Source organism: Schistocerca gregaria, chromosome 2, assembly GCF_023897955.1.
Source record: "Schistocerca gregaria isolate iqSchGreg1 chromosome 2, iqSchGreg1.2, whole genome shotgun sequence".
Classification (NCBI taxonomy): domain Eukaryota; kingdom Metazoa; phylum Arthropoda; class Insecta; order Orthoptera; family Acrididae; genus Schistocerca; species Schistocerca gregaria.
This window is the reverse complement of record NC_064921.1, coordinates 456,829,288-456,843,006: the sequence shown is the minus strand read 5'-3', so window position 1 is coordinate 456,843,006 and position 13,719 is coordinate 456,829,288. Positions and strand designations below refer to the sequence as shown.

General features: G+C 41.0%; 1 protein-coding gene across 5 annotated transcripts in view; it reads left to right on the top strand.

Moving 5' to 3' along the window:
* The window catches only part of LOC126325636 (nucleoprotein TPR-like), a 263,392-nt gene that overhangs the window by 25,363 nt on the left and 224,310 nt on the right, over positions 1–13,719 (top strand). For all 5 annotated transcript variants that reach the window (XM_049995265.1, XM_049995267.1, XM_049995269.1 and 2 more), the window contains exon 2: positions 11,252–11,414. In XM_049995265.1, the coding sequence (XP_049851222.1) occupies positions 11,252–11,414 (163 nt within the window). The remainder of the gene's footprint in view (positions 1–11,251; positions 11,415–13,719) is intronic.

Here is a 13,719-nt window from a genome sequence, read left to right as displayed (position 1 = left end):
TGATTCTGGCAGGAGGAGAGAAACGCGCGGAAAAAATACACCGACTGATGGACCAAAGAACAACTGCCAGGAGAATGGAAAACAGCTCTGATTTGTCCAATACATAAGAAGGGCAACAAACTGAAATGTGACAACTATCGAGAAATCGCCCTGCTTAACGTCTGCTATAAGATCCTGTCCAATTACCTCATACATAGAATTCAGCCAGTGGCAGAATCGGTGACTGGGGAGTACCAGGGAGGTTTCCGGCCAGGCCGGTCAACAGTAGATCACATCTTCTGTCTCCGGCAACTCACTGAGAAACTGGGTGAATATGGTAAAGATTTGCATATTTTATTGGTTGATTTTAAGAAGGCCTATGATTGCATACATCGCAAGAGCCTGCTCAACTGTTTAAGGGAGTTTGGCATAGCAGAGAAACTCATCAATCTATAAAGATCTGTCTGAACGAAACACATGCAAAGGTGAAGATGGGAAATCGCGTAACTGAGGAATTTGAAATTGTGACAGGACTCAGGCAAGGAGATTGGTTGTCCCCTATCCTGTTCAACTTTGCCCTCGAGATTGTACGCGAGACCTTCCAAGAGAACGAAAGGATTGAAATCGAAGGAAAGAGACTGGCATACTTAGCCTATGCAGACGACATCTGTTTAGTCTCTAGGTCGGAAGAGGAGTCGGAGCAAATGACCAAAGCACTAATGGAGGCTGCCAGCAAATTTGGGCTAAACATAAATGAAGCTAAGACAGAGTACCTCGTTATGACGTGTGGTCATTGTCAGACTGCTGATCATCTACAATCATTGCAGGTTGGGGACCATTCCTACAAGAGTGTGCAAGAATTCAAATACCTAGGGGCACTTTTCACTGAGAACTCGTCAAGTGAAGCAGAGATCAATGCCAGAATACAAGCAGGAAACCGATCTTACCACAGCCTAGCACAACTGCTTCGGTCCAAATCTCTCTCCAGACAGTTCAAGATTTGACTGTACAAAACCCTGATCCAGCCTGTTGTTCTATATGGCTGTGAGACACGGAGTATCCGGAAACAGGAGTTCCGTAAGCTCCTTGTCTTTGAGAGAAAAGTGCTTCAGATGATCTTCCGTCCGGTTCTGGATGCAGATACAGGGGAATGGAGGATGAGATACAACCAAGAGCTTGAGGAACTATACCAGCAGCCCAACATAGCAGGAGCTGTCAAAGCCAAACGAATGCAGTGGGCCGGCCATGTGGCCCGGATGGAGGACCACAGATGGCCTCGGAAGCTCCTGGATTTCACACCTGCAGGAAAGAGACCGCCAGGGAGACCCAAGAAGCATTGGAGGGATGGACTCCATGAAGATTTAAAACAAATGTCAATAGATGTGGACGAATGGTGGATAGCAGCAATGGACTGTGGAGGAGGAAACTTGTAGATGTGTGCGGTCCACTGGGCCTGATCACGTAGTAGTAGTAGTAGTAGTAGTAGTAGTAGTAGTAGTAGTAGTAGTAGTAGTAGTAGTAGTAGTTTAATTTTCCCTTTTAAGAGGTGCTAATTCGCCAGCCGTTGTGGCCGAGCGGTTCTAGGCGCTTCAGTCCGGAACCGCGCTGCTGCTACGGTCGCAGGTTCGAATCCTGCCTTGGGCGTGGTTCTGTGTGATGTCCTTTGGTTGGTTAGGTTTAAGTCTAGGGGACTGATGACCTCAGATGTTAAGACCCATAGTGCTTAGAGCTATTTGAACCCCTCCTTGATGCTCTCCCACAGGTCAAACAAACCTGTGATCATTTGTGCTGACCCTCTTAGTATATGTTCAATATCTGTTGCCAGTCCTATTTGTTGTGTCTTTCACACTTGAACAGTATTCTAGAATGGCTCACACAAGAGACTTGTAAGCCATCTGCTTTGTAGATGATTGCATTTCCCCAGTATTCTATCAATAAAGCAAAGTCCGCAAGCTGCTTTACCCATGGCTGAGCCTATATTATCATTCCACTTCATATCCCTACAAATTTGTAGCACCCATACATTCCTATGGTAGGCAGATTCCAGCTGCGTTGTAAAAGTTGGCTGATTGTAAGGTGGTCAAGATGTGTGAGCATTTGGTTTGTGAGAATGGTTGAAATAAAAATTGGGGAATTCCGAAGCTTTATTTCTAGTAATTTAGGTTACGTGAATGTCTTGGGAGACTACTGACAATCATGATGACCAAGAGTGTAGTAAAGGAACATCTGATCAAATCAAGAGCTGGGTGGCAAGAGAGGCAGAGCTCTAGGCTCCACTGTGCTCCTCAGTCCGCACTCAGCTGGCACATGATGATTTACAACTTCTTGATTGGTGGACTGTTTCTATTGACACTGGTTCTGGAACCTTTACCTTGTCAGGGATGCTTAAGCAAAGCATTACCGTATCGGCATTGCTGACTGTGTTAGTGGAGTTCACTCGGGCACATAAAGAGGGTGTGGGTTGGTGCCAGCATGTGGCAAGTAACTGGTACCAGCTAGCACAAATCCAGCTGTGGCTCACAAGAAAACTTGGCTACACCCAGTGACAAATATTTCGCTTAAAAAAATCTATTTTCCATTTTGCTTCTGACCCATAGGATACTAGGTTTTTTTTTTTGTTTAATGAAATGCACAGTTTTCCATCTCTGAACATTTAAAGCAAGTTGCCAATCATGCCACTACATAGAAATCTTATCAGGCTTTGACAGAATATTTGTGCAGCGTCTTTCAGTTAGTATTTAATTATAGATGACTTTATAATCTGCAGAAAGTGTCAGGTTACATTAATACATGACACGGACAGCAAGGGTCCCAACACATTTGCTTAGGACACACCCAGAGCTATAGCTACATCTGTTGATGTCTTCCCATCCATGACAACATGCTACATTCTCCCTGCCAAAAAATCTCAATCAAGTCTCCAACTTCACTTGATACCCCATAGGGCTGCACGTTTGATAATATGTGTAGTTGTGGTGTGGAGTCAAATGCTATTCAGAAATAAAGAAATAATGCATCTACGTGGCTGCTTTGGTCCAAAGCTTTCAGTGTATTGCGTCAGAAAAGTGCAAGTTGGGTTTCACATGATTGATGTTTTCAGAGTCCCTGTCAGCTGGCATGGAGGAGGTCATTTTGTTAGAGATATCTCATTATGTTTGAGCTCAGACTATTTTTTTAAAATTACACAACAAATGGATGAGAAGGATGTTGGACAGTAGTTTGGTGAATCAGTTCTGCTACTCTTCTTGTAAACATTCTGCTACTCTTCTTGTAAACAGGAGTGACATGTCATATCTTCCAACTACTGGGCACAGCCTTTTGTATGATGGATGTAAGGTGGGTTATAGTCAGAAGAGTGGCTAATCAGCTGCAAATTCGATATAGAATGTGATTGGGAGTCCATTGTGCCTGGAGCTTTGTTAAAGTCTTCAACACCGCTGACACTAACGCTTACTTCACTCGTCTTTTCAGTGGTATGACCATTAAGTTACGCCAATTCTCCTAGGTTTTCCTTTGCTTTCTGCGTTTACTTCGCCACCCTCAATTTCAGTTATTGTGTCATCTGTGATTGACTGGGCACTAATTTAGCCGCCACTGACGAGCTTCACATAGGACCAGAATTTCCTGGGGTTTTGTGAAAGATCATGTGACAATATTCTGATTTGGTAGTCATTGGAGGTTTCATGCCTTGCTCTCTTGACTGCCAGATGCTTTTCTCTATCTATAGCCCTAAGCTATGTTTTATACGTATGTGGTAGTTCTTGTTTCTTTGGAAGTCCCTTCCATTATGAACTGTTCTGTACAAATATGTATTGAGTGCATGCTCAACTAGTTTTTAAAGTTGATCCATAGTTCCTTTATACATTTCTGTCCTGAATGAAAAGTTATGAGTCTGGCAGTCAATAGAAGGATCTGATTACCATTTTATGCTCACGACTGATACTGAGTCTTTTCCAAACATTCTTGCATACAGCTTCAGTTTCTATCTCAATGGATTTCAGTGTCTTGTGTACTGTGACAAATACACAAGTTCCATTTCTCGTAAGCCTGCCCTTTTGACATACACATAAATTTTTCCCAAAAATTTCACCATTATCATCTTCAAGATTCAACCAGCTTTCTGTACCTAATATTCTTTAAGCTTCGGTGCTTTTCTAGATTGCTTCATACTCGGGCACTTTGTTGCAAAGGTGTAGTCAGTTAACAGCACGTGGTATAAATAGCCTTCAGGTTTACACCATTATCACATAGTGTACATTTTGATAAAGTTAATAGCAGTTTTTCTGACATGTTTTGGAATGGATTCATGTCACAGAGAATTATTACTATGTCGTTTTATTGATATAATGCTATTGATTTACTACTTTAATTCCAGGCTCTCGATCCTGACGATACATTCCTGTAAGTGCCAGAGGCCAAAGTTAGAAGAGGGTGGGCTCTCCTTATATTACACTAATATTTATGGATTGTTTAATCTGTTGAGCTAAAAATATTATTATTTCATTTTAAGAACTGAAGCAATTAGTACAGGAAGTGCTATTTTTATGAAAGCAACAGAAAAACCTGTAGTGTTTTTGAGGTGATTGTCGCAAACACTCAAAAACAGCACTACTTTGGGATAACTGTAGATAATATACTCTCCTCTCGAAACGGAAAACTAAAGGCAAAAAAGTGTGTGCTAAAGTAACTAAGCACAATTGCCAGACCGAGCGAGGTGGCGCAGTGGTTTAGACACTGGACTCGCATTCAGGAGGACGACGGTTCAATCCCTTGTCTGGCCATCCTGATTTAGGTTTTCCGTGATTTCCCTAAATCGCTCCAGGCAAATACCGGGATGGTTCCTTTGAAAGGGCGCCGCTGACGTCCTTCCCCATCCTTCCCTAATCCGATGAGACTGAAGACCTCACTGTCTGGTCTCCTTCCCCAAACAACCCAACCCAACCCAACCCAACCCAACCCACCCCACAAACGCTAGTTTACTATGAAATTGCTTAATGCACATGACAATAGTAACTCCAAAACATTCTCAGTGACATACGCTGAAATTCTGGGTGAACTGTTTTTTGACAGTAACTGTAAATCACAAATGATGATTTGCTATGAAATTAGTTATCCATAACACTCATAAAATTTTAAAAAATATGCTGATGTAAACATCTAAAATTCTTAAGAACAGTCCTATTTCTCACATAATTATAAGCTACAGTGAAATGAGGAAAATATTGTGTTTGAGGGAGAATAGGCCTGCTGTTGCCAAAAATTTTAAGAGAGCACAATTTAAGCTGAAGGATACAATTGATGATGATGATGATTAGTTTATCGTGGCTTTCATAAATGTTTGAAATTTCACAGTATATTGCGAAACGCAGAGGTATTGACAGAATCAATGAAAATGTACGCAGAAGTGACGTGATCAGTAAAATATTAGAATCTAGAACTTTGAATCATTATACGGACCCGTACATGTGGTAACACACAAAGGAAAATTCAAAAGACGGTTTTTATATGTAAATGGACATCAGATTGCGTGGGTGTTTGATTCTGAGAACTTCTGGACTGGCATGCCAAAGATGAACACTGCTGTGTCAGTTTATCTCAGTCAAAATTACGGAAATGGTGCAGAACCAATAGAACACATCCTCTGTTGGAGAAGCTGACTTACATGTGATCTGTAACATAACACACAATTCAGGTTAAAGGTTACAGTGTGCGAGTTGAAACCATCTAATGTGAAAGCAAACTCTTTCTTGTAATAAGATCCTGATATGTATTGTAGCCTGAGGTCTGGGTTAGGCTGAAAGGTGACAGTTTGTTCTCGAGCTAGTGAAACAAAGGCTTGAGTTAATTCCAGTCACCATTATTTTAGCAAATTATTTTCTGTATGAGGCACATTTAAAAATTAATTCTCACTGTATCCATCCTACTTCCATAGATGCGAAGTACTAAGCTGCTGCCATGTCATCTTTCCTCTCAGCAGATCTCAGCAGATCTCACATCTTTCACTCCCAGTGCCCTCTGTGTTAAAAATCCAAGAAAAAATTTACTGGCAGATTGTTATTTGTATTTACAGAGTTTATTGCTCTCATTCTAATGAATGTTTAAATTATAAGGGGCATTCAGAAAGAAAAGAGCTAGAGGCATAATTACAGAAACCAGTACCTGTATGTTAGAAGCATTGACCCTGGCTGCTGAGAAACTTGTTCAACTGTGACAGAAGGCAGTGAATGACCGTCTCATAAAATTCCCGGGGCTGCGGTGTTAATGAATCCTATACATAAAGCTGGACGTCGTCGTCCGAGGTGAATCATTTGCCCCTCAAAGCCTTTTTAAGGGGACCAAAAATGGCTTAATCACAGGGAGAGATGTCTGGACTGTGTGGAGGGTGGCTGAGAACCTCCTGTTTGAATTTCTGCAGCAGTGCCATGACTGTGTTGGCAATATGAGGCTTTGCATTGTCGTGGAGCAGAGCATTAAGGCTTCCATCCAGTCACTCACTGATCAGTCTGGCCTGGAAATGGAAGACAGCAAAATGAAAGCTGAAATTTTAAATTTAGCATTTGAGAAATCTTTCATGCAGGAGGATCGTACAAACATACCGCCATTTGAGTCACGTACAGATTCCCATATGGAGGACATAGTGATGGACATACCTGGGGTTGTGAAGCAGCTGGATGGGTTGAAAATAAATAAATCGCCAGGTCCTGAGCGGGATTCCAATTCGGTTTTACATAGAGTACTCTACTGCAGTGGCTCCTTACTTAGCTTGCATTTATCGCGAATCTCTTGTCCAACGTAAAGTCCTGAGCGACTGGAAAAAGCGCAGGTGACGCCTGTTTATAAGAAGGGTAGAAGGACAGATCCTCAAAATTACAGACCAATATCCTTAACTTTGTCTTGTTGCAGGATTCTCAAACATTTTCTCAGTTCGAATATAATGAATTTCCTTGAGACAGAGAAGTAGCTGTCCATGTATCAGCACGCCTTTAGAAAGCATCGCTCCTGCAAAATGCAACTCGCCCTTTTTTCACATGATATCTTGCGAAGCATGGATGAAGGGTATCAGACAGATGCCATATTCCTTGACCTCTGGAAAGCGTTTTACTCGGTGCCCCACTGCAGACTCCTAACTAAGGTACGAGCATAGGGTATTGGTTCCCAAATGTGTGAGTGGCTCGAAGACTTCTTAATTAATAGAACCCAGTACGTTGTCCTCGATGGTGAGCGTTCATCGGAGGTGAGGGTATCATCTGGAGTGCCCCAGGAAAGTGTAGTAGGTCTGCTGTTGTTTTCTATCTATATAAATGATCTTTTGGATAGGGTGGATAGCAATGTGCGGCTGTTTGCTGATGATGCTGTGGTGTACAGGAAGGGGTCGTCGTTGAATGACTGTAGGAGGATGCAAGATTACTTGGACAGGATTTGTGATTGGTGTAAAGAATGGCAGCTAACTCTAAATATAGATAAATGTAAATTAATGCAGATGAATAGGAAAAAGAATCCCGTAATGTTTGAATACTCCATTAGTAGTGTAGCGCTTGACACAGTCACGTCGATTAAATATTTGGGCGTAACATTGCAGAGCGATATGAAGTGGGACAAGCATGTAATGGCAGTTGTGGGTAAGGTGGATAGTCATCTTCAGTTCATTGGAAGAATTTTGGGAAGATGTGGTTCATCTGTAAAGTAGACCGCTTATAAAACACTAATATGTCCTATTCTTGAGTACTGCCTGAGCGTTTGGGATTCCTATCAGGTCGGATTGAGGGAGGACATAGAAGTAATTCAGAGGCGGGCTGCTAGATTTGTTACTGGTAGGTTTGGTCATCACGAGAGTGTTACGGAAATGCTTCAGGAACTCGGGTGGGAGTCTCTGGAGGAATGGGGGTGTTCTTTTCGTGAATCACTACTGAGGAAATTTAGAGAACCAGCTTTTGAGGCTGACTGCAGTACAATTTTACTGCCGCCAAGTTATATTTCGCGGAAAGACCACAAAGATAAGACATGAGAGATAGTGGCTCGTACAGAGGCATATAGGCAGTCATTTTTCCCTCGTTCTGTTTGGGAGTGGAACAGGGAGAGATGATGCTACTTGTGGTACGAGGTACCCTCCGCCACACACCGTATGGTGGATCGCGGAGTATGTATGTGGATGTAGATGTAGACCCCATGGGTGAGATTGCTTGGTCGTTTTGATTTGATTGCTTGGCAGTGGGTGTTCAAGGTTTGTGAGTTACGCTGGACATTCACTTTTGTCCTTAGCTGCAGGAAGGGAATCAGAAGGGGGCCATTTTGGTCAAAAAAAGAACATCAGCATAACCTTTCTGACCCACCTCGCATGATGACGTCCAGCGGTATGTATGGAACTGGTTAACATCACAGCCTCAGGAAGACAGCCATTCACCGCCTTCTGTCACAGTGGGACAAGTGTTTAAACAGCCAGGGTCAATATTTCTAACATACAGGTAGTGGTTTCTGTAATTATGCCTCCAGCTCGTTTCTTTTTTAACGCTCCTTATATTTATGATAACACAGCAGTGACAGTGTTTGACGAGTGCTCAGACTCCCCTTCATATGTTTGGAGCAAGAGATTAACATCACACTTTAAAATTAACTCTTGAAAAAAAGTAACATGTTATCAACATTATTTAAAAAAAAACATAGAGGCTACTTTAAAATACTGGTTGTACTATTTATACGAATGATTTAATTATTATTCATACCTCCACCCTTTCTCCACTGCAACAAAATAGTGCATTTTGTTGATTTAGATATATTGTACCTGGATCATATTAACAAAGTGACTGACATTTAGTTTTTTCTGCAATAGTGCTAACATAATAAGAATTTTTTTCTGCAATAGTACTAACATAATAAGAACTTGATGTAATATGTAGGTAATGTAGCTGATAATGAATATACGTAGTTTCCTTACATGTTCATCTGTCAGTCACTTTGTTATTCTGATAAAGGCATTATTTCTTGATTATAAAAGTTGTTTGCCTTGCTTGTCATTTGTATCTTTCTGACAAAGGTTGTCTTTCCAGTGCGTGTATTATGCTATTGCCTGGTCTGTTGAAACTTTTCTTCTTTTGGCTGGGATCAAATATGTAACTTGAGTTATTTACTTCATAGAGTTGATTTGTTGCTGTTCCTGTAAGCCTGGTGTAACACCACTGACCTATTGGGCAGTAATGCACACATTAAAGTCATGTCCCAGATGATTTTGAGTTTCAACATAATTTATTTTTTCCGTGGAGTCATATAAGCAATAAAATAACCCTTTGTACAGCTGAATAAAGTTGGCGCAGTGTATGCCTTTAAGAACTGATTACATGTTTACAAATTAGATTGGCACAGAGGCCTTAACAAAATTTTGAGCAAAACTGCGCGCATAACAGTAGTTCTGCATGGGCCTTACATACATTTTGCTACGGTGACGTAATTGTTAAAAACAGAAAATTAAAGAAATATTATGAATTTTGACAGATCCCCAGTAAGTGACATTGTATGAATTGTAAAATAAAATAACATTATGTAGTATATGAATTTTGTTATAGGTCAGCCTTAGTCACAATGAAAATAGTCATATGTGTAAATAAAAGAGCAGATATTACATTTTAGTGGATTATTTGTGAAATACCAAATATAATTTCTTCCTAGTGTGATCCCGGCTTTAATGACAATATACGTTATTTCATTAATAACAGTCTTTCAAACACGATCCTGGCAGCTTTTGCAATTACATAATAAGACTCCATTCTGTTCTCTACCTTAAAATAACATCAGATTTAAAGTATGTGTCATAGACAATAATCTCAACTGTATTTTAAAGATTTTAAGAAAATAGTATAGCTTCAAACATTCCTACCAGTTACACTGTCTGCTTGAGGTGCCAGGAATCATTGTAGAGGTTTATTTCAACATAACAATTTCCAAACTACAGTATTACTTATATTGCCCATTGTTTGGCAGTGCTTAGGATTGCCATTGATATATTATTAGCTTTTCCCATTAATTAATATGCTAAGCGGAAAAGTCTTAGCTGCTACATTTCGGTGTGTTAGGTATGACATGTGCTGAAAGATGTCAGCTTATTTTATGTGTGCGAGGTTCGGCATAAATACAGTGTGCGCACTTGGGCTCTTCGGTAGATGTCTTATCACCTGAAGATGGCAGGGACATCTCTGGGCCACAATATTGTGACCCAATGTCAATGGGATCAAGTTGCACACTTGAAAATTATTAGAACAATTCTGATTCCATTTTTTGCTTCTGTAGTCTCAGGTTGCTGTGGGTTTTTGTTGCTCTGTGTCAATTGCAGTCCACTAAAAATGTTGTCTATTGTAGCAACTATTTATTTACAGCTCGTACAAAATAGATATGTGTTTCAAAGTTTTACTGACCTTCAAAGTAGTCACCAGCATTGTGTATAACCCGTTGCCAGCGATGTGGAAGTCATAGGATACTCTGAGCAGTGCCAGTTGTGTTGACAGTTCGAGCGGCACGGTGTATTGCTGGACAAATTTGTAGCAGTTCTTAAGCGAATGCTGTGAAGTGTTTCCTTCAGTTTAGAAATAGAGTTTAACTCACGAGGGCTTAAGTCAGGGGAGTGCAGTAGGTGGTATAGCACTTAGCAACCCCATCAGTCAAACAAATCAGTAACAGTTGCACTGTGCATGCTTGAGCATTGTCCTGCAAAATTATGGTCAGGCCTGCAGAAAGTGTCATCAGTTTTGTCTCTATGCTGTTCATTTTTGAAACACAACCTACAATCAGCTTAGAGACAGAAGTGATGACACTTCCTGCAGGACCTGACCATAATTCTGCAGGACAATGCTCAAGCATGCACAGTGCAAGCTGTTACTGATTTGTTTGACTGATGGGGCTGCTAAGTGCTATACCACCTACTGCATTCCCCTGACTTAAGCCCTTGTGAGTTCAACTCGATTTCTAAACTGAAGGAAACACTTCACGGCATTCGTTTCAGAACTGCTACAAATTTGTCCAGCACTAGACCGCGCCGCTCGAACTGTTAATGCAGCTGGCACTGCTAAGAGTATCCTATGACTTCCACATTGCTGCCAATGGGTTATACACAATGCTGGTGACTACTATGAAGGTCAATAAAACCTTGAAACACACATCTATTTTGTGGGAGCTGTAATTAAATAGTTGCCACTATTTAAGTTCCAACCCTTGTATATTTTGTGTTGTGCTGTATGTATGTAAGTATAACAGCTTAAGAGTAATTGTTGTAATGCTCTGGTTTCAGAACAAACTGAAGCTGATGCAGAAAATGATCTGGCTGAAAAGCAAATGGAGCTCTTTCGTCTTAAGAATCGCTTGGATGAAACACTGCAAGAACTGGAAGAGTCACAGAAGAAAGTTGAGAACTTGCAGGGCGAAACTTCAAAACTCAGAGAAACTGCAAACAGGTAGAGTTTGAAACAATGTGTTTGATAGTCAGATGAAGATTCAAGTGTCAAATGTATTTCTACTTTACTTTGAAATATTGGCAACCACTGGATACTAGGTCAGAAGTGGTCTAGTGAGAGTGACAGCAGCTACTACTATGTGTGTATTTGGAGCCTTTGATTTAATATGGATATTTTGCAGATAGTTTGTACCTGTATGTTTCATGATGGTACAGGAGGGGACCATGCATTATGCTTGCTATTCAGGATGTGCCGAAGTTGTTTGTGGGGATTCTATGGATTCATAGATGGTTTGAGGTGTGACACGTGGGAAAGCTGCAGACCAACTACTGGTGACCTTACTATAGGTCTATATTTATTTATTCGGCTGAAACAGTCATCTGATTGTGCTCTGTTTCCAAGTGTGTTTCGGTATTCTCTTATAATATTTAGCACTGCAGCTGCAGGCAGTGACATACAATGAGGCAAGTGTGTACACTGCCTGAGAAACAGAGTGCAGAGCTGGCATCACCATACCGGTTCCAACAACACCTCGGTCACGGGTGGCTGGCAACATCATCTCCACTGCAAAAGTTTGCGAGTTCCCAGTGACAAGGCGATGTTGTTGCCCAGAATCGAAATTTGGAACGATGCTTAAGAGCAGGGTTGGGTGGGTAGCACAGAGTTGGTTGCCCGAGCTGGGCAGACAGGTATCGGTCCCTCGCCATGACCCAGTGGCAGCAGAGCTGTGGCATTGGCTCCAGTTGACACAGACTAGGTCACATACTGCTGAGCTGGTTTAACTGTAGTTAAATACTACTGTTCCTTGCTGATTTGATAGTAACAGCAGTGTTTGTGGGTCGCAACAATTGTTCTGGGCCAGGTGATGACCCAGTTGTCATAATAGGCTGCAATACCTCCCGCAAGCTGGCCCGGTGCTGTCTGTCAACACAGAGCCATTGCGAAGCTGCTGAACACACAGTCTGCTGGCCAGTGCCTGACTTTGGTGTGGTCTGATTCTGTCTTGGCGCTACTCTGTTCATTCCAAGTCATGTTTATAACTTTCCCCCTGTACAGTATTTTAATGTGGTGAATCTGTATTATTTTTTCAATTATCACAATATGCTAATTTATTTGAAATTCAGTTAATTAAAACATGGCACATAGTATCAGCAGCAGTATTGGGAGATTGAATTAATACTTGTTGATAGAAAAAAGTGGATAGTGACATGAGACCTATTTAACAGTAGAAACATTGGGTTTTCAGACCAGTGTCTGACTTTAGAGTGGAGGGAAAAGTACATTCCTATTAGTGCCTTGAATATCTTGCAGTTTTGTACCTACCAAATGGCATTTGCGGGAAGTATTACTTTTCTACTTTCATATCAAGAAATGTGCTGCGGAAAGTCATTGTTTGCTAGAGGAAGCGTATGGAGAATGTACTCTGTTGGGAACAGTGTGCAGAGATTGATTTTGATGATTCTAAGACAACGATTTTGAGGTGATAAAATGCACCCTGGTTGGTGTTTTGCACCATGCCTGGACTCTCAGTTTTACAATTCCCAAACATTAGAAATCTTCTGTTCAGTTTCACTTGGATAACTTTACTCGTACACATATTCCATCCGATGAGGTAACAGGTTGGCAACAGGAAGGACATCTGGCCACCCTTTAAATTAAGCATACCAAATCTGTCTATAACCGTGCTGACCCTACACCAGTTGCAGGACAAAGGCACAAGAAAAAGAAAGATTCTGATCCAGGTACAAGTGAAACCAGTTGTCAGAACAAGGTATTTTGATCTCAGACGTTGATTAAAATACAGCAGTTGCTTTAAAGGCGTTTCCAAAAAGTCAGTCAAGATGAGGAGTTCTCATATCAGGCTCTGCAGGGTTTCTTGATGGATGCCATCTCCCACAAAAACTGTCATGTCTCTGTGAATAAGAGGTGGTTCAGACATTAATAAATGTTAGTAAAGTTGGTGGTAATTTCTAAAAGAAAAACCAAACATGTAAACTGGAACCACACAAAGAAAACTGATTAAGTATAAGTAGAGGATGAGACTGAAAGAGGGTGGATAATTTCAAGCAGTTTTATGCATTGGCCGAAGAGTGTGTTATGTTACGTAAGAACCACCTTCTATTGTGTAAAATTTAGGTTAGATGAACAAAACAATTGTAAAATGTATACTATCAAGGCCAGAAGTGTCACAATTAATAAAATATTCAACACTATTGTGCCATGCCCAAATGAATTTCTCATTTAAACCTAACGTTTTACCCCATGGTAGATTTGTTTAGTTGAGGCATGGCAGGGAGGAACTAGC